The sequence below is a fragment of the Nelumbo lutea genome, chromosome 3 (genome assembly GCF_056320005.1).
Source record: "Nelumbo lutea isolate HS-2025 chromosome 3, American lotus-T2T, whole genome shotgun sequence".
NCBI lineage: Eukaryota > Viridiplantae > Streptophyta > Magnoliopsida > Proteales > Nelumbonaceae > Nelumbo > Nelumbo lutea.
Window position 1 is genome coordinate 100,728,604 of NC_142686.1, and position 23,367 is coordinate 100,751,970.

Consider the following 23,367-nt stretch of genomic DNA (forward strand, 5'->3'; position numbering starts at 1 on the left):
ATTGTATTCGGGGCAGGACAATACAACCAGAGTTTATCAGCTTTATCAAGAATACTTTAATCTGCAACAGGGCAATCAGAGTCTTGAGGAGTACTATGCCAACATGAGAAACATACGCAATGAGTTGAATGTCTATCATCCTCTCACTTCTAATGTCAAGATTCAGCAACAACAGAGAGAGCAGCTTGATGTGACTAGATTTTTTGTGGGACTAAAGTCTGAATATGAACCAGTACGGGCTCAGATATTAGGGGGATCAGCTCTTCTGTCCCTAGAAGAGGTATTTGCTCGACTTTGGAGGATTTCTATTGGATCTACTGAGAACTCTAATATCTCAGATAGATCTGCCTTTGCTGCATCGAGAGGCCGTGGTAGTAGAAGTGGAGCTCGGGGAGCTCAGTCCGGCCGTGGTGGTGGTAGTGGTTCTGCATATGGCCGAAGTGGCAATGGTGGGTCTACTCATAATCGTGGTGGTGGTCGTATTGGGAGCAGAGATTCAAGGGGAGCCCGGGGTAGAGGACGTAGCTCAGGCCCGAGGAAGTGCGCTCATTGTGGTATGGATGGACATACCATCAACTATTGTTAAGATCTACGTGGTCCTCCCTCAACCTGGGCCAATCATGCCGCGACAGGTAATTCAAATTCCGGCTTTAGACAGGAGAATCGTTCATCTGACCAGTTGCCTCCTACATCCATAGATGGTCCCATGAAGGAGATGGTGAGTGTTCCCCGTGATGAATATGAGAGGTTTATCCCATCACAGCAGAACACGACGACTTCTGCTCACTCAGGTATGGCTTGTCTAGCATCTACACCCAATCCCTGGATCATTGACTTTGGAGCCTCCGATCACATGACTGGAACTCCAGGTGTGTTTTCCTCCTTATCTCATTGCTCAACATCACAATCTGTCACCCTTGCTAATGGTTCCACATCCTCAATTTGTGGTGTTGGTAATGCTGACCTAGATCCTGTATCCCTCTCATCAGTTCTGTATGTTCCTAAATTGCCTTTTAACCTTATGTTTGTTAGTAAGCTGACCAAATCACTTAACTACTCCATTACCTTTTATCCTTTTATGTGTGTCTTTCAGGATCTCAAGACGGGGATGAATTGGTGGAGGGCATGAAGTAGGTGGACTGTATTAGCTTGACGGTGGTGGTGGTAGAACTTCAACAGCTCTCCAGTCATCTCTTTCTCCTCTCTAGTGGCACTGCCGATTTGGTCATCCGTCGCTAAAAGTCTTGAAGTTCTTGGTTCCGTCCTTGAGTCAGCTTTCTGTTTTGGATTGTGAGTCGTGTCAGTTTGAGAAACACCATCGTGTTCCCTTTAGTTCTAGGGTTGATAACCGTGTGTCGAGTCCTTTTTCTTTAGTTCATTCAGATGTTTGGGGTCCTTATAAAGTAATGTCATATAATGAATACAGATATTTTGTCATTTTTGTGGATGATTTTTCAAGGATGACGTGGCTCTATTTAATGAAAGAAAGAAGTGAATTGTTTACCAATTTTCAAAAATTTTATGCTGAGATTCGTAACCAATTTGGTACCCATATCAAAGTTTTTCGTTCTGATAATGGCCGGGAATATTTATCCTCATCATTTTAGGAATACCTGGACCAACACAACATTATACATTAGACCTCGTGTACCTACACCCCACAACAAAACGAGGTGGCTGAGAGAAAGAATCGCCATCTCCTTGAAACAGCAAGATCCCTAATGCATCACATGCATGTTCCCAAACCTTTTTGGAGTGATGCAGTGCTTACCTCTTGTTTTCTAATTAATCGGATGCCCACGTTCATCTTTGATTGTCATTCTCTGTTTTAGGTCTTGTTTCCCACTTTGTCTCCGTTCCCTCTTACGTTGAGAGATTTTGGGTGTCTGTTTTGTCCATAATCTGGGTCCCGGGAACGACAAGTTTGATGCCCGTTCTCTCAACTTGGCTATTCTCGGACCCAGAAAGGTTATAGGTGTTACCATCCTGGTTCTCGACGGTCCTTTGTGTGTGTTGATGTCAGTTTCTTTGAGTCTACTCCGTTCTTTTTGGGGTCTGGTGATGCTTCTTCCTCCTCATCACCTCCTCTTCCACTTCCCATTGTCGACCCTCCTCCCTTTGTTCTAGTCGTGACCAAATCCTTGCCTCCGGTGCCACCACCTGTTGAACGCCCACCTATCCGTCATGTGTATACACATCGCCCACGTGCACCAGCTACTACTCCTTCGGCTACATCTCCGTCGACGGATCCGGCACCAGACCCGCACTTAGCATCTGAGATTGATCTACCCATTGCTTTGCGGAAAGGTAAACGTACTTGCACTCTTCATCCCATTTCTAATTATGTTTCTCTTACCTTTCCGCTTCCCATCGCCAGTTTGTTACCTTGTTATCATCAGTTATTGTTCCTAAAGATGTCCAGGAAGCCCTTGCCTCTCCAGGGTGGTGCCATGCCATAGAAGAAGAACTCTCAGCCCTTCATCATAATCATACTTGGGACCTCACTGCTCTTCCTCCTGGGAAGCAAGCTATTGGTTGTAAATGGGTTTATACGATTAAGTATCTGCCTGATGGTAGTGTTGAATGCCTGAAAGCGCGATTAGTTGCAAAAGGGTACTCCCAAACCTATGGCATTGACTACACAGAGACCTTCTCACCGGTTGCTAAGATAGGGTCCGTTTGTGTTGTGATCTCTCTTGCAGCCATGTATGAGTGGCCACTATATCAGCTTGATATCAAGAATGCCTTTTTGCATGGTGACTTACTCGAGGAGGTCTACATGGAGCAACCTCCAGGGTTTGTTGCTTAGGGGGAGGATGGTAAGGTGTGTGCAGACTAAGGAAGGCCATATATGGGCTTAAATGGTCTCCTCGAGCATGGTTTGGTAGGTTCAGTGAGGTGGTAAAGAAGTTTGGTATGAAACAGTGCAAAGTTGACCATTCTGTATTTAGTCATGACTCTCCAGGAGGAAAAATACTGTTGGTGGTGTATGTAGATGATATTGTTATTACTGGGAATGATAGCATTGGTATTGACAGGCTGAAGACTTATCTGCAGGATCACTTTCAGACAAAGGATCTGGGTAAACTGAAATACTTCTTGGGGATAGAGGTAGTGAGATCCAAGTATGGGATTAACCTGTGCCTGAGGAAGTATGTGCTTGATTTGCTGGAAGAAACAGGCTTGTTGGGTGCCAAACCAACTGAAACACCCATGGACACAAATACCAAGCTAAGCAGTGATATGGGTGAAGTGTTTGAAGACCCTAGCAGATACCGACGACTAGTGGCCAAACTGAACTACCTAACCATTACCAGACTAGACCTCATTTGTAGTTAGTGTGGTAAGCCAGTTTATGCAAAAACCTCTGATTCCTAATTGGAATGCGGTTCTGAGAATTGTGAAGTATCTAAAAGGGGCTCCGAGTCGCGGTCTGATATACAAGAGTGGGGGAAAACTTGAAATAGAAGGGTATTCTGATGCTGATTGGATCGATTCTATGTCTGATAGGCGGTCTACTACAGGCTATTGCACGTTTCTGGGAAGTAACCTGGTGACATGGAAAAGTAAGAAGCAGACGGTTGTGGCAAGAAGCAGTGCAGAAGCAGAATATAGGGCTATGGCGCACACCGCTTGTGAATTAGTGTGGCTAAGGAACCTTTTACAGGAAGTAGGGTACAACATTAACACTCCAATGAAGCTCTATTGTGATAACCAGGCTACAGTTCATATCTCCTCTAATCCAGTGTTTCATGAAAGAACCAAGCACATTGAGGTTGACTGTCACTTTGTGAGGGAGAAGGTGCTGAATGGAGAGCTAGACACTACACATGTTAATACAGGAAATCAGTGGGCTGACTTGTTTACAAAAGGCTTGAGTCAGGGAAGAGTGGACTACATATGTAGCAAGCTGGGAGTATATGATATATACTCACTAGCTTGAGGGGGAGTGTTAGCGTAGGGGTATTTCTGTCTTTATACATTGGTTGATGTTGATGATTTGTAGTGTTGTGTTGGAACATGCGCTCTTAACTTAAGTAAGGGTACATAGGTCCGTTCAGTCATGTTTTAATAATAATATAAATACTTACTGGCCGACTGGGAGAAGTCAAGTTGACTCTGTCAGTTCGAACCAGAATTCTCTCTTCTCTCTTTCTCTCTCTCTCTCTCTCTCTCTCTCTCTCTCTCTCTCTCTCTTCCTCTATCACCTTTTCTTCTTCTACATAACTGAACTCAATCAGGCCGAACTCTAAGGCAGACCTGAATTGTAACAGTAAGTTATTAACTCAATTAGAAACTTACTACCATTAGTGTCACCAGTCTTATAATTTATGATACAAGAACATATTTGTTAGGTTGTCTTGTCCTCTTGGGCATGGCAGCTTCTCTTGGGACCTAAAAAGTCCCAAAATTCTCCCCACATATAACACCTTGAACATGTTATGCACATTTTCCTTTATAACATGCCAAAAAGATTTGAAAATGACCATGTTGAACCAATCAGGACCCAGTGCTTTTTTGATCAATAGGATCCAGTGCTTTATCACCATTAATTTCTCTTAAAGCTTCCTTTTTTTCTTTTTTTCTTTTTCTTGGTGAAAGCTTCCATATTTCTTCTTCATAAAATCCATTTTTCTAACTATCTTACGATATGTTCCTTCAACTTGCAGTATTTGACTCTCTTTTTTTAAGGCAAGTACAGTATTTGCCTCTCTTGTCAACACTCAACACCTCTCCTTTTCTAACTTGTCCAGATGCATCATCCTAACACAGCTTTCTTATGATCATCAACCCTCCAAAATACTTACTTTTGTTTCCACTCTTTCAACAATTACAACTTCCTTATTACTTCAAAATCTGCCCTTTCATCCACTTGAAAATTTCCCCAACTTCTTTCATGATGAATCATGAACTCATTTTTATTTGTGATAGCACTCAGATTAGATGTTCGTATATGTTCAGATCAGAAGAAAGAGAAGGAAAAGAGAGAGAGAAGGAGAAGATGAAAGAAAAGAAAAAGGAGAAAAGTCACAGCTGAACTAGAGAGAAAAATCAAATCCCTCTAGTCGGCCCTTCTTTTATTTATACTCTTCTAAGATATACAAGGATTACCATTGTGCCCTCACTTAAGTGAGGGCCACATTAGCTGAGTAGTACATATATAACTAAACATAAAAGGACTGTACTACCCTTGTACAACCGACTCTAACACTCCCCCTCAAGCTGGTGAGTATATGTCATATAGTCCCAACTTGTTACATATGTAGTCCATTCTTCCCCGATTCAACCCTTCGGTAAACAAATCTACCCATTGATTTCCTGTGTTCACATATGCTGTACTTACCACTCCACTAAGCACCTTCTCACGTTCAAAGTGGCAATCCACTTCTATGTGCTTCGTCCTTTTGTGAAACATTGGATTAGAGGAGATATGAACTACAGCTTGGTTATCACAGTATAGCTTCATAGGAGTGTCAATCGAGTATCCCATCTCCTCTAGTAGATGCTTCAACCACACCAGTTCGCATGTCGTGTGAGCCATAGCCCTATATTCAGCCTCTGCATTACTTGCTACCACTGTCTGCTTCTTAACTCTTCCATGTCACTAAGTTCCCACCAAGAAAAGTGCAATACCCTGTAGTAGACCTTCTGCCAGATATGGACCCAGCCCAATCAGCATCCGTGTATCCCTCTATCTCAAGACTTCCTCCACTCTTATACAACAAACCACGACCTGGAGCACCCTTCAAATACCTCACAATCCTTAGGACTGCCTCCCAATGTGGGATTCTAGGATTCTGCATAAATTGACTCATTACACTGACCGCAAATGAGATATCGGGTCGAGTGATGGTTAGGTAATTAAGTTTACCCACCAGCCTTCTGTATCTTCCCGGATCCTCAAACTCCTCACCTGTATCACTACCCAATCTAACATTCAGTTCCATAGGTGTTTCAATTGGTCTGGCACCCAACAACCCTATTTCTTCTAGCAAATCAAGAACATATTTCCTCTGGCACAGATTAATATCATTCTTGGACCTTGCAACCTCTATCCCTGGGAAGTATCTTAATTTGCCAAGATCCTTTGTCTAGAAGCGATTATGCAAGTAAGTCTTCAACTTGTCAATTCCTGGTCCGTCACTACCTATGATAACAATGTCATCTACATACACCACCAAGAGAATATTCCCAACATTTGATTCATAGTTGAATACAGAATGGTCAACCTGACACTGTTTCATTCCAAACTTCTTCACCACTTCACTAAATCTCCCAAACTATGCACAGGGAGATTGTTTAAGTCCATAAATAGCCTTCTTAAGTCGAAATACCTTCTCACCCTCCCCCTAAGCAACAAACCCTGGTGGTTGTTCCATGTACACCTCCTCAAGAAGATCACCATGTAAAAAAGCATTCTTGATGTCAAGCTGAAACAAGGGCCAATCAAACATAACAACAAGAGAAATCAGAACACGAACTGACCCAATTTTGGCAACCGGAGAGGTGTCTGTGTAATCAATACTATACTGCTGTGAATAACCTTTGGCTACTAACCGAGCTTTCAACTGTTTAACACTTCCATCAGGTAAGTATTTAACCATGTACACCCACTTACAACCGACCACATGCTTACTAGGAGGAAGAGTGGTGAAGTCCCATGTATGAGTACAAGTCAGGGCCGAGAGTTCTTCTTCCATTGCTTGGCGCCACCCTAGAGAATTGAGGGCTTCCTGGACATCCTTGGGAACAGAGACAGAGGATAACATAGAAACAAACTGTCGATGGGAAGCCAAAAGGTGAGATGCAAAAACATAATTGGAAATGGGATAGAGAGTGCAACTGCGTTTACCTTTCCGCAAAGCAATAGAAAGATCAAGGTCAGAACTTGGGGTTGGGGCTGGGGTGGGATCAACTTCCGGATCTGTCGACGGTGACGAAGCTAGGGGAGGAGCCGATGCCTAATGATGTGTATACACTTGCCGGATAGGCGGTCCTCTCTCAGGTAGCTACACTAGAGGCAAAGAGTGGGTCACAACCGGAACAAGAGGAACTGGAAGAGGGGGTGATGGCAACAGAGGAGAAGTATCCGACCTGGAGAAGAAAGGAGCAGACTCAAAAAATGTAACATCAGAACGCACAAAAGAATGCCGAGAATGAGGGTTATAACACTTATACCCTTTTTTAGTCCTAGAATAGCCAAGAAAGACACACTTAGTGGATCTAGCATCTAACTTGTCCATTCAAGGCCCAAACTCTGGGAGTAAGGGGAAAAGGAGACAACGTGGGAAACAGAACAGAGAAAGGAGACCAACCTTCAAGGAGAGACAAGGGCATGCGGTTAATAAGAAAGCAAGATGTAAGTACATCATTACTCCAAAAGTATTTGGGGACATTCATCTGATGTAAGAGGGACCAAGTAGTTTCCAAAAGGTGACGGTTCTTTCTTTCAGCCACCCCATTTTGTTGAGGGGTGTAGGTACATGAGGTTTGATGGATAATGCCATGTCGTTCCAAACATTCTTGAAAGTGTGGAAAAATACTCACGACCATTATCAGAACGAAGAATTTTAATATGTACACCAAACTGATTGCGAATTTCAGCATAAAATTTCTGGAAGATAGAAAACAATTCACTCTTTTCTTTCATAAGGTAAAGCCATGTAATCCTTGAAAAATCATCAACAAAAATTACAAAGTACTTGTAACCAATATAAGACACTACTCTGTTTGGAACCCAGATGTTCGAATGAACTAAAGAAAAATGACTCGATGTACGACTATCAACTCTAGGACTAAAGGAGACACGATGATGTTTCCCAAACTGACACGACTCACAATTTAAATTAGAAAGACGATGCAATGACGGAACAAGTAATTGAAGAGCTCTAAGAGACGGATGACCAAGTCTGCAATGCCATTGATGAGGGGAGAGAGATGACTAAAGAGTTGTTGCCGAACTACCTCCATCAAGATAATACAGTCCACAAGCTTCATGCCCTCCACCAATCTTCATCCCCGTCTTGAGATCCTGAAGCACACAAGAGGAAGGGTAAAAAGTTATTGAGCAATTAAGAGACTGAGTCAATCTACTAACAAACATCGGGTTAAAGGGAAACTTGGGAACATATAAAATTGAGGAGAGGGATAATGAGTCAGTGTCAACATTACCAACACCACATATGGCTAATGTAGAGCCATTGGCAAGAGTAACAGATTGGGAAGTGGAGGATGGAGAAAGGGATGAAAAAACACCTGGAGTTCTAGTCATATGATCAGAAGCCCCAGAATCTATAATCCAACGAGAAGATGTGGATGCCAGACAAGTCGTACCTGTGTGTGCAAGGGTATATGTGTTCTGTTGAGATGTACCTTGAATGAACCGCTCATACTCATCTCGTGAAACACTCACCATCTCCTTTCTGGAAGCATCTGTAGATGTAGTGGGGATCTAATCAGTGACTTGAGATTCTTGTCTTGAGATGCCACCATTTACAGCTGCATGATTTGCCCAAGTTGAAGGTGGGCCATGGAGATCGTAGCAAAAGTTGATAGTATGTCCCTCCATACCACAATGAGTACACCTTCTTTGAGTATTACCACGTCCCCTACCACAGGCTCCCCTTGAGTCTTGTCCTCCAACACAACCATCATCACGATTATACATTCCACCACCACCACGACCATGATGACCTCCACCACGACCTCCCCCTCTTGTAACTGCAATGTAGACCTATCTGACATAGTGGAAGTCTCTGTGGGTCCAACTGAGACCCTCCGAAGACGAGCAAACACTTCCCCAAGAGAGGGAAGAGCAGATTCACTTAATATATGTGCCCTTACGGGTTCATACTCAAATCTACTAAAAATTTGGTCACATCCAACTGCTCTCTCTATTGTTGTTGAATTTTGACATCAGGTGTAAGAGAATGATAAACATTCAACTCATTTCGTAAATTTCTCATACTGGCATAATATTCCTCAAGACTTTGATTCCCTTGTAGTGTTATCTTGTCCAGAATATAGTTTCCTTGCATGATCCCAGACTTCCTTGGCTGTATTTATAAACATGAAATTCACACTAATTTTGGACTTCATGTTCTATAGCCAAGTCATAATTTGAGCATCCTCCTGCTCCCATTCATCATATCCCGGAGAATCAATTAGGGGTTCTCACATGTTTCACTTTCTTTTTGGCTTTCAGGAAAACTTCAACAGACTTAGCCCAAGTGACATAATTCTCACCATTTAGTTTTATAGAGATCATCTACACATTCAGATAATCAGAAGGCACCATCACACTTGATTTGTATTCATTGTTGTCTCCCATAACTGCACACAAAAACAGTGGGAAGTTGTACCACTAAATTGTTACTCTACTGCCCTAATAAATCACCACACTCCACACGAATGACTGAATACCACTAGGGTTCCTAGTACCAGGTTTCGGCAGCAACACAACTATTCACCACTATTTCAACAACAATATTCACAACTATTCACCACTTTTAGCAACAACACTACTGTTGTCGTTTACTGTCAGCACTAGAAACCCTCACAACACACCTCACGAATGATATTTTCAGTTCTGCAACATATAAAAGAAACTTGCTACATACCACAACTTAGTTCAAAGATCATGTACCTGTTGAGTAAAGGGTACCAAGTCTGCACTGCCACCATCACAAAACCAGCCCTCTTCGAATTGCGAGTAGAGGGTTTTCTACCAACCACACAAAACCACAACGACTGCACTCATTAGAGGCATGGAAACCCCCAAAAGGAGAAAACGACCAGTCCTTTTCTTTCTTTCTGGAAAACTCTCTAAATATCAATGAGAATTCTGCAAAACCCTAGAGAGGAATGTGAAGAACAGAGAGAAAATGAGATAATTGATCTGAACTGATTATTGTGGCTCTGATACCACAATAACACTCAGATTAGATGTTCGTATATGTTCAGATCAAAAGAAAGAGAAGGAAAAGAGAAAGAGAAGGAGAAGAAGAAAGAGAAGAAAAAGGAGGAGAAAAGTCACAGCTGAACTAGAGAGAAAAATCAAATCCCACTAGTTGGCCCTTCTTTTATTTATACTCTTCTAAGATATACAAGGATTACCATTGTGCTCTCACTTCAGCTGAGCAGTACATATATAACTAAACATAAAAGGACTGTACTACCCTTGTACAGCCGACTCTAACAATTTGTATCCAATATTTTAAAAGGTGTGGGAGACGTGCCCTCCAGGCGAGGCACCTCCAAAATGCCCTGAGGTGTATGCCAGAGGTGTTGATACCTTTGAAGCGTATGCATTAGGTGCAAAAGACATACACCTCATACACCTTTTTCATGAGGCATGCTAGAGGTGTATGCCTTATGCATATCTCATACAAAAAGACAAAAAAAGAAAGGGAAGGGAAAGAAAAAGAAAAGAAGAGAAGAAAAAAAAGGAAAAAAGAAAGAAAGAAAAAGGGAATGGAAAAATAATGAAAAAAAGAAATCCTCCTTCCCCTGGACTTAACTTTTTTGTGCTGGGGGGGGGGGGGGCTTGCTCCACTCTGGCTCACTCGCAAAAAATGAAGAAAAAAGATATAGATATCCTCCCTTCCTCTTTTTCCTCCCCCTCCTTCTTCCTCTTAAGGAGGCCTCTGCATTTTAAAAACATTGTTTGTATCTAGTGCTTGAGAATTCTTCTTTTCTCTTTTTTGATGTAGATGGAACCCTCCAGAGGATTTTGGAAGCATTTTCAGCACCTCTTTTTCTTTCCACCAAAAAAGAGAGAACTTTATGTAGAGCACAAAAGCAGCATTACCATATGCATTAAAAAAAAAAAAAAAAACAAAGCAACATAACTATGAGCTGTTTAGGAAGAAAGGAATGCCAAAATCTTTAAAGAAAAGAATCAGATGAAAGGAACACTAATTAAAAACATCTGTGAAGGTAGCTTATTGGGTAAAGATCTTGAAAATATTTTCCCCTTTCTTCATTAATGATATCATTCGAAATCGGTAGATTGTGACAGGTTGATCAGAAATTGCCATCGCAAATAGGGTAATCATGGGTGTTCAGGTACCTATGTAGTAGTTGGAAATAGAAATGGCAATATAATTAGCCGTATTAATTATTATCTAGCCCTATTGGCAATAGTGACTCTACAAGGGCAGAATCGACAGCTGCGTTTCTAGGGCTTAGACTAAGGAAATCCCTATATTACAAAGACTTTGGTGGTGGAAGGGAATTATAGGATAATTATGAGCTGGTTTAAACATAACAGTACATGTTCTTGAATATATAGACATGCTAGAAGGGCAGTAAACACTAAAAAGACTGCCTGGGGAATTGAGAGTAATTTTTAATTGGATTCGGACATCAGCTAACAATCTATCCGATGCTCTTTTTTACAGCAAAAAGAAAATTTCATTAAGAAAAAGGAATACGAGAATATGTTACAAGTGATCACCAAAGAAGAAAAAACATACAAGCAACATCAACTCTTCCATACCCACTAGAATGACAACTAAAGATCTAATTTATAAATTAAATTCCACAAGAAAACAGCCCATCTATCTTCAACAAGTTGCACCATCCACTGACATCCCTAGTCCAAGCATCACATCAGCAGTCACATCAAAAAAGAGAAAAAAGATTTTAACTGTAGACTGTACAACATAGTCAATATCCCAGACTATCAACACAATCTATCTGATGCTCTGGCAAGAGGAGTCATAAGGTAATATTTGAAGGCATGTCATTGTTAAGCTAAAAGTTGCAAACAGTGGTGGATGGTAGATGCTAGCCCAATCATAGTGGTGCTTGGCATAATTGTGACTGTACAACATTCTTTTATCTAATTATCAATAAATTTGTTTCTTACCGATAAAAAGAAGGGTTAAAACCTCTTAACCTCCTTGCATTGGATTATGATATGAGGGGTTATTCTTCCTCTGCATTACACAAACAGCAAATGTTCTCCATCAAGGGGTGCAGTTCACAATTCAATTATGAGCGGAACAACTTTTGGTTGAAGCTGACTCCAATGTGGTGGCAAGGTTCAAAGTATCGATAAAATACGCATATTGGCCGTATCGTATCGGTACTTAGAAACGGCCAAAACACCTTTTTTTTAGTTTTTTTTCAAATTTTGGTTTTTTGGGAAGCTTAAAACGTGTTGGGATCCGAAACACCTGGAAACAGGCGTTTTGGACCGTATCTTTTTCAAAAGATGCGATACGATACGCCTGATATGGGGTGTATTGTATCGATACTTTAAACCATGTGTGGTGGTAGGGTGGTTGAAGAACCCAGAGCAAGCTGTGTGGTGGTATAAGAATGAAATCAAGAAATTTAAATGGCTGACACAAAATATGCATGCAAGAATACAGTGGGTGGGGAGAACACAAAATGCTCTAGCTGATTGGTTAGCCAAGCAAGGGGCAAGAAGGGAACAATTATTTTGGGCCCAGCTGTAATTTGTTCTTTAATCTTTTTGTGATGTAATCTCTTTGGGAGAGGCTGCAGCTCACGCCTCTCCAGGGATGCTTGTATCAGTTTCAAATCTCTGAATTAATAAAATTCCTCATTACTTATCAAAAGAAAATGTTCTCCATCAATCTACCCCTAGACATGAGATGATTGATGGTTAATATTTTGTCCCAACAAGAAATGAAAAAATGAATATAATGAAATGATTTTTTTGAAGATAAATAAAAAACGTTTATTAAACAAATAAAGAAGATACAAGGGAAGGTGATAAGCAATCATCCGAGGAGAAAGAAACAAACAAGAAAACACCCAACAAGATGAAACAACAACCTTACAGCCCAAACCAACCCACACAAATGATCCTGTTCTTATCCATCTTCCAAAGACAATAATCTTCTGTCCCTACTTGGATTTTGACTTGCTCAAATGCTCCAGTAAAGCCAATACATTATCAGCCTCCCAGAGTCCTGGTCATTCATATGACTTCATAATCTAGGGGGCCACACCACCTGGCCATCCATCACCTTGTAAATCCTTTATAAATGCTGCTATAGGTGGAAATGGAAAATATGTCAGGAAATTCTGATAGCAGTGGATGCTCCTGATACCAAAATGAATTGAGATCCTTCACCAGGCCTATATCTAATTTTATAAATTAATTCTTGCAGATCTGTTTATTGCCCTTCATGTGCATGGGGTCCATATGGTAATGACAACAAGAGAAGATACCCAATCAAAATATCACCCGTATTTGGAGCCAATAACCTTCCTCCATAACGTTTCCTTCTAAGCTTCAAATCACCATAGCCACTTTGCTAAGAGAGATTGGTTTGTCATCTAGAGTAAACGTAGCCTCTATCTTTGGAAGTGCATAGTTGGGAAAAACCCACCAAACCAAGTGATATTTCATTTGCCATTAAGTTTGTCTCAAGGGAAATCTTGCCCCATTCTCTAAAGGATATCACTTACTGAGGCAGGGATGGAGAATAAAGAAAAATAAGCAGTCTTTTTTTTTTTTTGAGAGAGAGAGAGAGAGAGAAACGAGTAACTGATTGTATTTAGAAAAAAAAAGGGGAGTACATGAGATGATGTACAAGAAGAGCCCAACTCAGAGATTACAAAGGTAAAATTCTGTCACTAAATAAAGCTTCTCTGTGAGCACCAGACTTGGCTAAATTATCTGCTAAAGAGTTTAGTTCCCTAAGAACCCAGATCAGTTTAACAGTCCAGGAATCCAAAAGACCTCTTGCCTCGGTCAGATAGTGAGCCAATCTCAAAGGTCCACTGTCCCTCTCCCCTAGCCATTTTATAGTGTTAATAGAATCCTCTTTAATGGCTAGAGCAGTCAAACCCTTCACTCTGGCTATTCCGAATCCTGTAAGCACTGCTAGAACCTCAACCTTTGTGGAATCAACAATCCCAATAGGACTGCTGAAAACCCACCAAATGCTTCATCTCTTCCTCTTTCCTTTCAATAATGAAACTAAGATTCCTTGAAGGGACTAGGGGATGAACACAAAATTGCCACTGCATCCAGCTGAAACTCATTCAAAGAAACTACTATAAAGTCCAAAGAATTCAGAGTAAATGTATCTTACAAGTAAAAAGTTATCCATGTCATCTTGTGTCCAAATTGGAAAAGGACAACCAAATGAAGCTGCAATGATGCCCTAAATGAAACAGTTATAATCCCTAGATAACTAGCTCCACCCATCTCAAAGTCTTACCATATGGGATTCATCTAGTGAATTTAAGTGTTTAGGATTGGCCAAAAAGCGTAACTTGGCTAATAGTCCAAAATCAGAAAAGATAAGACTTACGAAATAAAGAAGGATACCTGGGAAAAAAATAAGAAAAATTGAAAATACAAAAAGGAACATAAAATAACAAAATCACAGGGCAAAGTACATACTTGACCTCTTTTAGATCTACATTTACACCAACTAAAACTATGCAAGTATTATGGTATCTTCACAATGATCAATTACATCAGATTAACTAACACAAGGGAACTGATTTATTAAATGAAATTATTTCACAAATCAAATTAATAATATAATAATCCTACTTACAAGGCTAATTATCAAGTTAAACAAAATATGAACTACACTTACGCCATGTGAGACAACTCAATACCCAAGCAACTGTGATAAAGCATTAGAATAAATTCCATGGTAACATTTTAATCAAATTGCAACACTACCCAAAACGCAGTGGCTACCACAATATTATTCACTTCAAAACAGAGGTCAAGCAACTAAAGAAATGTCAAATGCAATACCCAAGAAAGAAAACATATTGTCCTGTTAAGTTGTCTACATTCCCGCTTCTCTGCAGCAACACTAACTGGGGAAGAATTGCAACTGCCTCCAAATATAAAGAAAATGCCCAAAAGATCTGCACAAGAATCATAGCATATATGAATGCACATTCCGGTGCAAATCTTTTTACAATGGAGACGAACAAGAGGTAAAACTGAATATATATATATATATATATATATATATATATATATATACACAGATGACAATGAGAGATCAAGAACCAAGGTTGCTAAACAGTTTTTCCTCTCTTCTTTTTCCTCCAGTGGTGAAAATAATCACTATGTAACAATTAAGTAATGCAACAGCTGAAATTGAAGAGAAATCAAGGAAAAAGAAATTCAAATTTTGGGAAGAATATAGAAAGTTGACCTACAGTAATTGTTGGAGCCCACATATCCATCCACTAAAGGAGAGTCCATTAGGTGTTGTCAGATAGTCATAGATACAAGTTACAATAAATTTTATTACTTGGTAAAAAACAATATTATTATTTATTACTTATTATGTAGACTAATGCTCATAATTATTCTAGTTATGGTAAAACTGTGATTTATTGTTTTTGGTAATCAGGTTTCTTTGAAATAAATTTGGATATGTTTCTTACTTGCTTTAAAGAGTTTGTGTGAGATTAGAAGTTTCTTTCATGTTAAGTACTTTTAGGGAACCTTTTTCTTCATCATTTTGGATTTGAATTTGTTAGCTTAGGCCCGGCTTACCCTAGAGCTTTATAAATCTATTGTAAGGCTTCACCAAAGATACAGGTTGGGTTTTGAAACAAATTTGAAGTGATTTGATTGTGGTACTGAGAGATATGATCTTCCTTTTTTTCTCTCTTCTTCTCTCTTTTCTACCAATTCTAAACTCCCCCTCTAATTCTCTCTCTTAAGCTTGCATTATAATCTGAAATCTCTCTAACATCAGATCTAAATGTTTCAACCAAAAAAGCATCTTTCTGAACCTTCCATTAAACCCATTCCAAATCTGAAACAATTTCCTCCCTTATTTTCAGATCTAACCCCTCCCTTAACACCATTGACAGCACAACCCCTATCAAGGCATCTCGATATTCTAGTAGAACAATTTCCACAAGTCCTTAAAATATTAATAGTCCAAGAAATACAAGCTTTAGGAACTTTGTTCTTATTTTAATTGGAACAAGGAATAGCATGTAGTGATAAAACATGACCCCCCTCTCTTATAATATAAATGCAATTATTATATATTTAATTTGTTCATCTTTTATACATTCTCTTCTGTAAATAGTGAAGATCCGTAACAAATTAATGGTGGTCTTATATAAAATAAAAAGGAACGGGAATCATATGACATCCTCCCACCCACCAAAATCATGAGGTGTACAATGCAAAGAGGAGCAAAGTTCAGCTGTGAATTCAACTCGACTCAAACTTATTCTAAGTTCCCAAATCCCAACTATTTTGGTTATATTCAAATTTTGGTTTATTTTATTAGATGATTATGCCAATTTATCCATTCACTAAATAGCAATTGTTTCAATTCATACCACATGGGAACTTGCTTTCAGACTTAAAATGAACCCCCTGGTTTGTCCCAATGTCCTTTGTTAATGGAATAAATTTCAGCCTAAAACCCATATGACATGTCTGACACAGGCCTTATAGAATATACACTTTCTAAATTAATAAAAATTAAGGTTGTTAGACAATTATGCCCTTTAGCTCCAATCACATTGATGTACCTTTTTGACATTTATTGTAAATGAATAAAGTACATAATTGATTCATGTCATTGTAGTGTATTTCTGTGTAATACCCTTAAACTGGACACATACGAGACTCATGTTAGTTTAGAATCTTTACAACCGTTGAATAGATTTGGGAAGATTTATCCTGCCAAGGCTGACACTAATGTGCCACCAAGTTGGTTGGGGTGGCTTGTCTCAGCTGCCAGGGTGAGACCTGAGGTGCATGTAGTGTGGGTTTTCTTGAAACCCTAAACTGGACCAGAATTCTAGTATTGCCCTGGACCTTGGAGATAGATGGGTAAAACTGGAATGTTACACCTGACCCCTAGACTCGATTATGATATTACACTAAGTGTCGGATTGGGCTGTCTTTGATATGCCAATCAGTGAGATCCTTAGAGGGGGTCAAAACCTGGGTATGTTGGGACAATATGAGAATTCATCTGAGTGGGTGATCATAGTGATAGGATCAACCCCTTTGTCTGAAAAAGTTAATGATCAGGGATGCACTTTCTCTGATGGAAACCAAAACTGTCGACAATCGATTTCAACCGTTGAAATTTGTTTTTTGCAAAATATATTTATAAAGATATACATATATATTATGGTTTCAAAAGGTTTGCAAAAGGTTTTAATTCCCTGGATCCATGTGAGTAGAGAGTGCAGCACTTTACCTTACAGTCGAGGGAGAGGTCATCTCTTGTCGAGCAGTGTTTGATCATTATGGGCTGAGAGGTTAAGTGTAAGACCATTGAGGGTAATACCTGATGGGCTAATCTTGCATCTGCCCACAGTCCTTGGGTTTTCATAAGGTGGCTGGATGCAAGGACCATTTAGTGTAAATGTTGGGCCCATTAAGAGCCCATGGTGATGGACTTAGGGATTCATTGTCTCCTTCAGTGAATTCGGCCAGGCCTTGTAAAGGCTGGGCTAAACCCATGTGGCTGGTGTGTAGGTCAATGTTTGGGTCCCACACCATACAAGGATAGCCAACTACGCAGCAAGTTGAGAGGTTAAGTGAGCACATAGACTTAATGGGCCTAAAGCCCAATTCGAACTGGCTTAATAAGATTAATTAAATAGGGGTGGTTCTGGGATTTAGATCAACAGATAGGATAAGGGATTATCCCTATCCATTTAAATAGTTCACATCCAAATAAAGATTTGGATTATGAAACTCCTAATTTGATAAGGAAGGTTGATCTTTATCTGCAGATAAGATAAAGGATTATCCTTATCTCTTAAAGAGAGTCCAGATCCAAATAAAAGATTTGGATTAGGAAACTTCTAATGAGATTAGGAGAACCTCTCTTTAAGGCTATAAATAGGAGAGTAGGGTGGACCTCAAAGAAAACTTGGTTCGCAAATCACAGAGAGGAGGATCTGCAGTTTGATTGCTCCTGCCTTCTGCTCTTTCCTGCTCTTGCCGCCCCTGCCAATTCGATCTCCACCTGTGGGAGTGATCAAGAAAGGTTCTTGATATTATCTTTTGGTAGAAAAGATAATTTGAAGTCGTGCTCACCAGCCCTCCATCACATTCTTGCTGAAGAATCCGATTCTTACTGAAGAATTGTCCTGTTGATTCTGCTTCATCCTGCACCATGTCATCTTTGGTGGAAGCAGTCTTTGGTTTTTCTCCTTGGGCGTGAACACCTTCGTTGGGAGTTATTGTTACTCCGTATCAGGTATATCCCTCTCCTCCCTTTTGGTTTCAGATCTGGTCCGGTTTGGTTTCAAGATTGATCATTGAAAATGCAGTTTTCTAAAATAGGGAATGCGATTCCCACATGGGAGAGAAATTTTTGAAATTTCGCCCAACCTTCCTTTAGGGTTCGGCCATCCATATGATGGATCTCTCATCCCTTCAAAGGCCCCGTTTGGTTTGTGGGAATTGGGGTCTAGAATCGGAATTGGAATAGGTTATTCTGATTCCAACTGTTTGGTTGGGTGGAATCAGAATCCCATTCCCATTCCTGTTGGAATGGCATTCCCCCATTTGAGGGAAGGGTCATTCCCTGCTCCTCCCTTGGGAATGAAATCACATTCCTGTTGATTCCAATTTTCATTCCCATTCCTGTCAGAACCAAACTGACTTTGGGAATAGACCATTCTGATTCTGATTCCAAAGGATTTCGATTCCGATTCTAATTGCAAACCAAATGGACCCTAAAATGTAAACAACAATCATTAATTGGGTTAAACACCAATGGAAGGTGGTGCATACTGTATAGAGCTGGTATGGACCACAGGATTGGACATGAGGCTAATATAAAGGTACCATAATCCAGTGAATGTTTTGGATTTGCCAAATGATTGGTACATATGATAGAAATAATGCCTGTGTAGGGTGTAGGATGTTCCCTACTCGACTCAATTAGGATATCTAAGTTCTAGAATTAATGATGATGCAGAATTTATGTTGGGAGGGGGGGTGGATTCAGTTAGGTCAGTAAATGTCAAAGTTAGAGCAAGAGAGGGGCATAATGTCAAACTGTAGGTAGGAAGGGGTGAATGACCAATGACATGTGGCGAGAGGGACACTGGTCCAAGGTTTTCCACATGCTACAACAACGCCCCCACCCCCCACCCCCCACCCCCCAAAAAAAAAGAAAAAAAAGTTTCTGGGCAGTGAGCTGATGAATTGATATCCGATAGTTCAAAACAACTTAAATCTTTCTTGATGGCATCCATCATCAATAACAATGTCATACTTACCAAAGCTTCAAAAATATCTAAAGAAACCCATATGCTTCTGCAAACCACAAACAAGTTAAATAAAAAGAAATAGGGAAAAAGGTTTTTCAAAGTACTAGAGAAAAAAATAGAAAAAAGAAATAAATGACTAAACAAATGTATTAGATAACACAGAAATTCAAGGATTAAACAAAAAAACTCAACCCAAAAAAAAATATCATACTAGAAGATTAATGCTTCATAAAGATGAAAGGAAAAGCCAATGAGTAAAAAATTTAAGAGCTACACACAAAAAAAAAAAAAAAACATATGAAGAAACCATAATTGGGAAAACAATAAATACACTAATGACTTTTTTAAGATCATCTTTGGACTTTGGTTTGAGAATAAGTTCATCTATTAGTTCCCACATTGGATTAAAAAAAAACACATTTGTGGTACATTACTTGTGAGCACGCTCAAGGGATTTTTTTTTTTTTTGGAGAACAGGTAAGTATCATTTCATTAATAAAATAAAAAACCCTTTGTACAACCAGGCCACATTTTTTGGGCAGAGACTCCAAAATGCAACACAAACACACATGAATATGTGAATACCTAACCAGCTACATTTATTTTATTCTGTGAGTGTACCAGAGGAAAGGGTTCTTTTCTAGTTTCTTTCCTGTCTCACTAATTATAGTTTTACTGTTTGCAGTGTCCATCTATTTGTGATCAACAATTAAATTATTTTTTCCATTTAGTTTTATGAAGAATGGTTAGCTATGTTCGTGGTCCTAGATTGTCCTTAGTAACATGTTGGAGAGGCATAAACTTTATATATTTTGGGGTTCAATCTTGGATTAGCTACACAAGGAAAACATTGATTAGATTTTGATGCATATTTGAAAGTTTGTTTTGGGCCCTAGTTCATGCTTGGACATTGTTGTGATGAGAATTATGATTGTCATACTCTCTAAAAACCAATTCATTGGAATTCGGGGTTCTTAATTTCTGCTTAAACTATCATTACAAGTATTATACAATCTCACAAAAACTAGATGTCAGAAAGCCTCTTTTTCCATTATTAATAAGTTCCGCTATAATGAGGCCATGATGATCACATTTTGACAAAGAAAAAACTGGAATCCATTCGCACTTTACATGCTAAATATAAAACATCAGAAACTCTTCCAAACGATAGATTATGGGTTTCTGACTTTTAACAAAGACAACAAGTGCTCAAGACCTCTTTTAAAGCAGCCGTCTTGTCAAGTGTCGAATAGCAAAGAGCAAGCTTTTTACTACAAACCTGGCCTACAGATAAGCTAAGACATGCCGCCCGGATCAATGTACTATATTTAATCAAAGTTTCAATTTACCAAGCAACTCCAGATAAAATGAAATGAGAAAAATCGTCCACAGAAACAGAGATAGGAAAAAACAGATGGCGGATTACCTCCTTTAATGTGAATTGCTCATGAATAAAAAGCGCCAAAACAAAGCTAACGAAAACCAGAATATAATGCCGAAAAGTGTCAAGCTCCTTGTCATAAGACCGCTTAACGACGCGATGACTTCGCATGCACCACACAATCGCTAGAGAACTCGCTACGAAGACCACCTTCATCACAGTGTTGTAAACAGAGATGATGTCGGTGAAGAGATCCAAGTACCGAGACAGGAACACCAGCGCGTACAGCTCCTGCGTCTTGAGCGAAATCCCTAATTGCAAGAACAAGATTCGAGAAGAAGAAAAATTCAGCTCTACCACCTGATTCAACTTAACAAAAAGCCTAGAAAACACTGAGCCGAGGACCGTAATTTCCAGTCCAAATGGAGAAATTTGCGTCACCTGAACACGATTTGGTAGCGTAGATTTTGAGCAGCAGCACCAGAATACTGATCAGATGCGTCATATCGCCTGCAAGTCGAAAGATATTCATGGCTGCAGAGATTGAATCCACAGGTTCCGTGCCCTATATTTCGAAAATCGAAAGTGAATGAACGAAAAACGTCAGAAACGAGGAAGATTGAGACTTCTTCGAGACCAGAAGTAGAGGGAGGATGGGGGAATATAGAAACGTTGCGCAATTCGCATTGTGTGCTTTTTTTTTCTTCGTACAGAGGGGGGGGGGAAGTGAAGAATCTGACGTGGCGCCGGAACAACGGCTCTTGCCCTGACGGAAGCCAAACTCAATTTCCACGACAATCCCGGGAAAACATATTTATTTTTTTACTTCATTAAAGAGGGAAAAATATCTTATGCTGTTAACTTAGATCATCATTGATAGTCCCGTACCCCCAACATGTAGAACGTTGATTTATTGAGATCTTAACCCTCGGAGGATTATAAGGAGAAAATGAATAATATATAGGGAGAATGATTGAAATAGCAATAAATGAGAAAATGAATAATATATAGGGAGAATGATGGTTCAGCCCAGGGTGGTTCAAAGTTCTGCTGAGTAGTTGCCAAATCGGAATGATGCCAATTCACGGCAGCCTTGAATGTGGATTGTTGATATTTTGAATATTTATAGTCCTGAAGTGAAAATCAAAAATATGCATTGGGCCTTCTTTTATTACAAATATAATGTTCATACACAACTCTTTTAGCGTGACCTTATATGAATTGCAATAATTATTCATGATGCAAGTAAAATGAATAGGACCCACTCCTGGAAATGTAAAACATGAATAAATCAAACAATATAATTACGGTTTGGAAACTACTAAGGCACATGGTAGCAATATAACTCACTCACCCCATGGCAAAATATATTGATTATGCAAAGTTCTAATGGCTTGATTTTATTAAGATATTCCATGTTCCGCAAGTTAGGTTCGTATTTGGCTCTATGTGTGTATAGTTGGAATAAGGTTTAGATGGTGATGATGATGATAAAAAATATAACTGTATGTAGGGGTGTTCACGGGTCGGGTTGGATCGATTTGAGTCATTTTCTTCAACTGGCCCAATCTAGTCGGTTTGCTTATTGACTAAACCGAAACTGACCAACCCTGAAGCAAAACCAACCCAAACATGAAGGGTCAGTTTGGGTCGGTTTATCGGTTTAGTCAATTATGTATGTATATATATATATATTAAACAAAAATATCTATTTCTAAATATCTATTAATATTTAAGCTTATTTCTTTTCATTTTTTATGCAAAATCGAAATATATGTTTAATGATTAGCTTTTTTATGCAAAAATGATTTTTTTTTCAATATATATTTAAATTTATATAAAACTGAATTAAATATTATACTATTGTATTATACTTGTGTTGGTTTTACGTTTTTAGTTTTTATCATAAATAACCATTTTTTTTTCAAAGTTCAAACAAACACAAATATAATATATCAACCTTTAACATATAGGGTATGGATTAATTAATAATTATTTAAGCAGTTAAACATATAGGATCAGTTTGGTTCGGTTTGTATGATAACCGAAACTGAACTGAGTTGTCAATGTATTTTTTCATACAAACCGAAACTTACCGGTGGTTTTAAAAAACCATCCAACTCGGGTTGGGTCGGGCCGGTTTGGTCAGTTTGACATTTAATGTGAACACCCCTAATTGTATGTTAATTATAAAATAATCTACAAAGTAAAATCAATAAATGATTTAATAACCACTTATACCTAATTTTCATAAATATGACAAGATTTTGAATAATCCCCCTACTTAAATGTAAACACATACACAAGGATTAAGAGGCCTAAGTATCACTTTTATGTAAAAGCAAATTAGCCGGAAGTGGGTGGGAAAAAGGGGTATTAGGAATAATCATTAAGTGTTGTCATTTAGATGTTTATATTTATCCTACCTTGCTATTTGGTCTTGTAGACAATAAATATCCAAAAAGCCTAGGTAATCACAATACATTTGGGTGTTGTACCAAACAACTGTTGACTTAATATTGAACTTCTTATGAGATATCAAGATTATTATACTTTTATAAATAAAATTGATGGGAATAAAAATTATCATATTTTTATCTCAAATATTCATTCTTTTACATTAAATTAGCATTTAATTGGACTCATTACTCTTGTATTTCGATTTAGGGCAAACAAGAAGGCATCGGGAGGAAAACAAGGCTAATCGGATGATTTTGCATAGTTTTGGCACCGTTCAGTAATCTGGGCATAAC

General features: G+C 39.0%; 1 protein-coding gene across 1 annotated transcript in view; it reads right to left on the reverse strand.

Annotated features, from left to right (window-relative positions):
• Positions 1-21,709, reverse strand: part of LOC148867172 (ER lumen protein-retaining receptor A-like) — a 31,399-nt gene extending 9,690 nt beyond the window's left edge. The window contains exons 1-3 of the mRNA XM_088975957.1: positions 21,056-21,709; positions 20,660-20,925; positions 14,762-14,877 (exon numbers count right to left, since the gene is read on the reverse strand). Coding sequence (XP_088832083.1) covers positions 14,762-14,877; positions 20,660-20,925; positions 21,056-21,146 — 473 coding nt within the window. The 5' untranslated portion in view covers positions 21,147-21,709. The remainder of the gene's footprint in view (positions 1-14,761; positions 14,878-20,659; positions 20,926-21,055) is intronic.
• Positions 21,710-23,367: the final 1,658 nt, after the last annotated feature.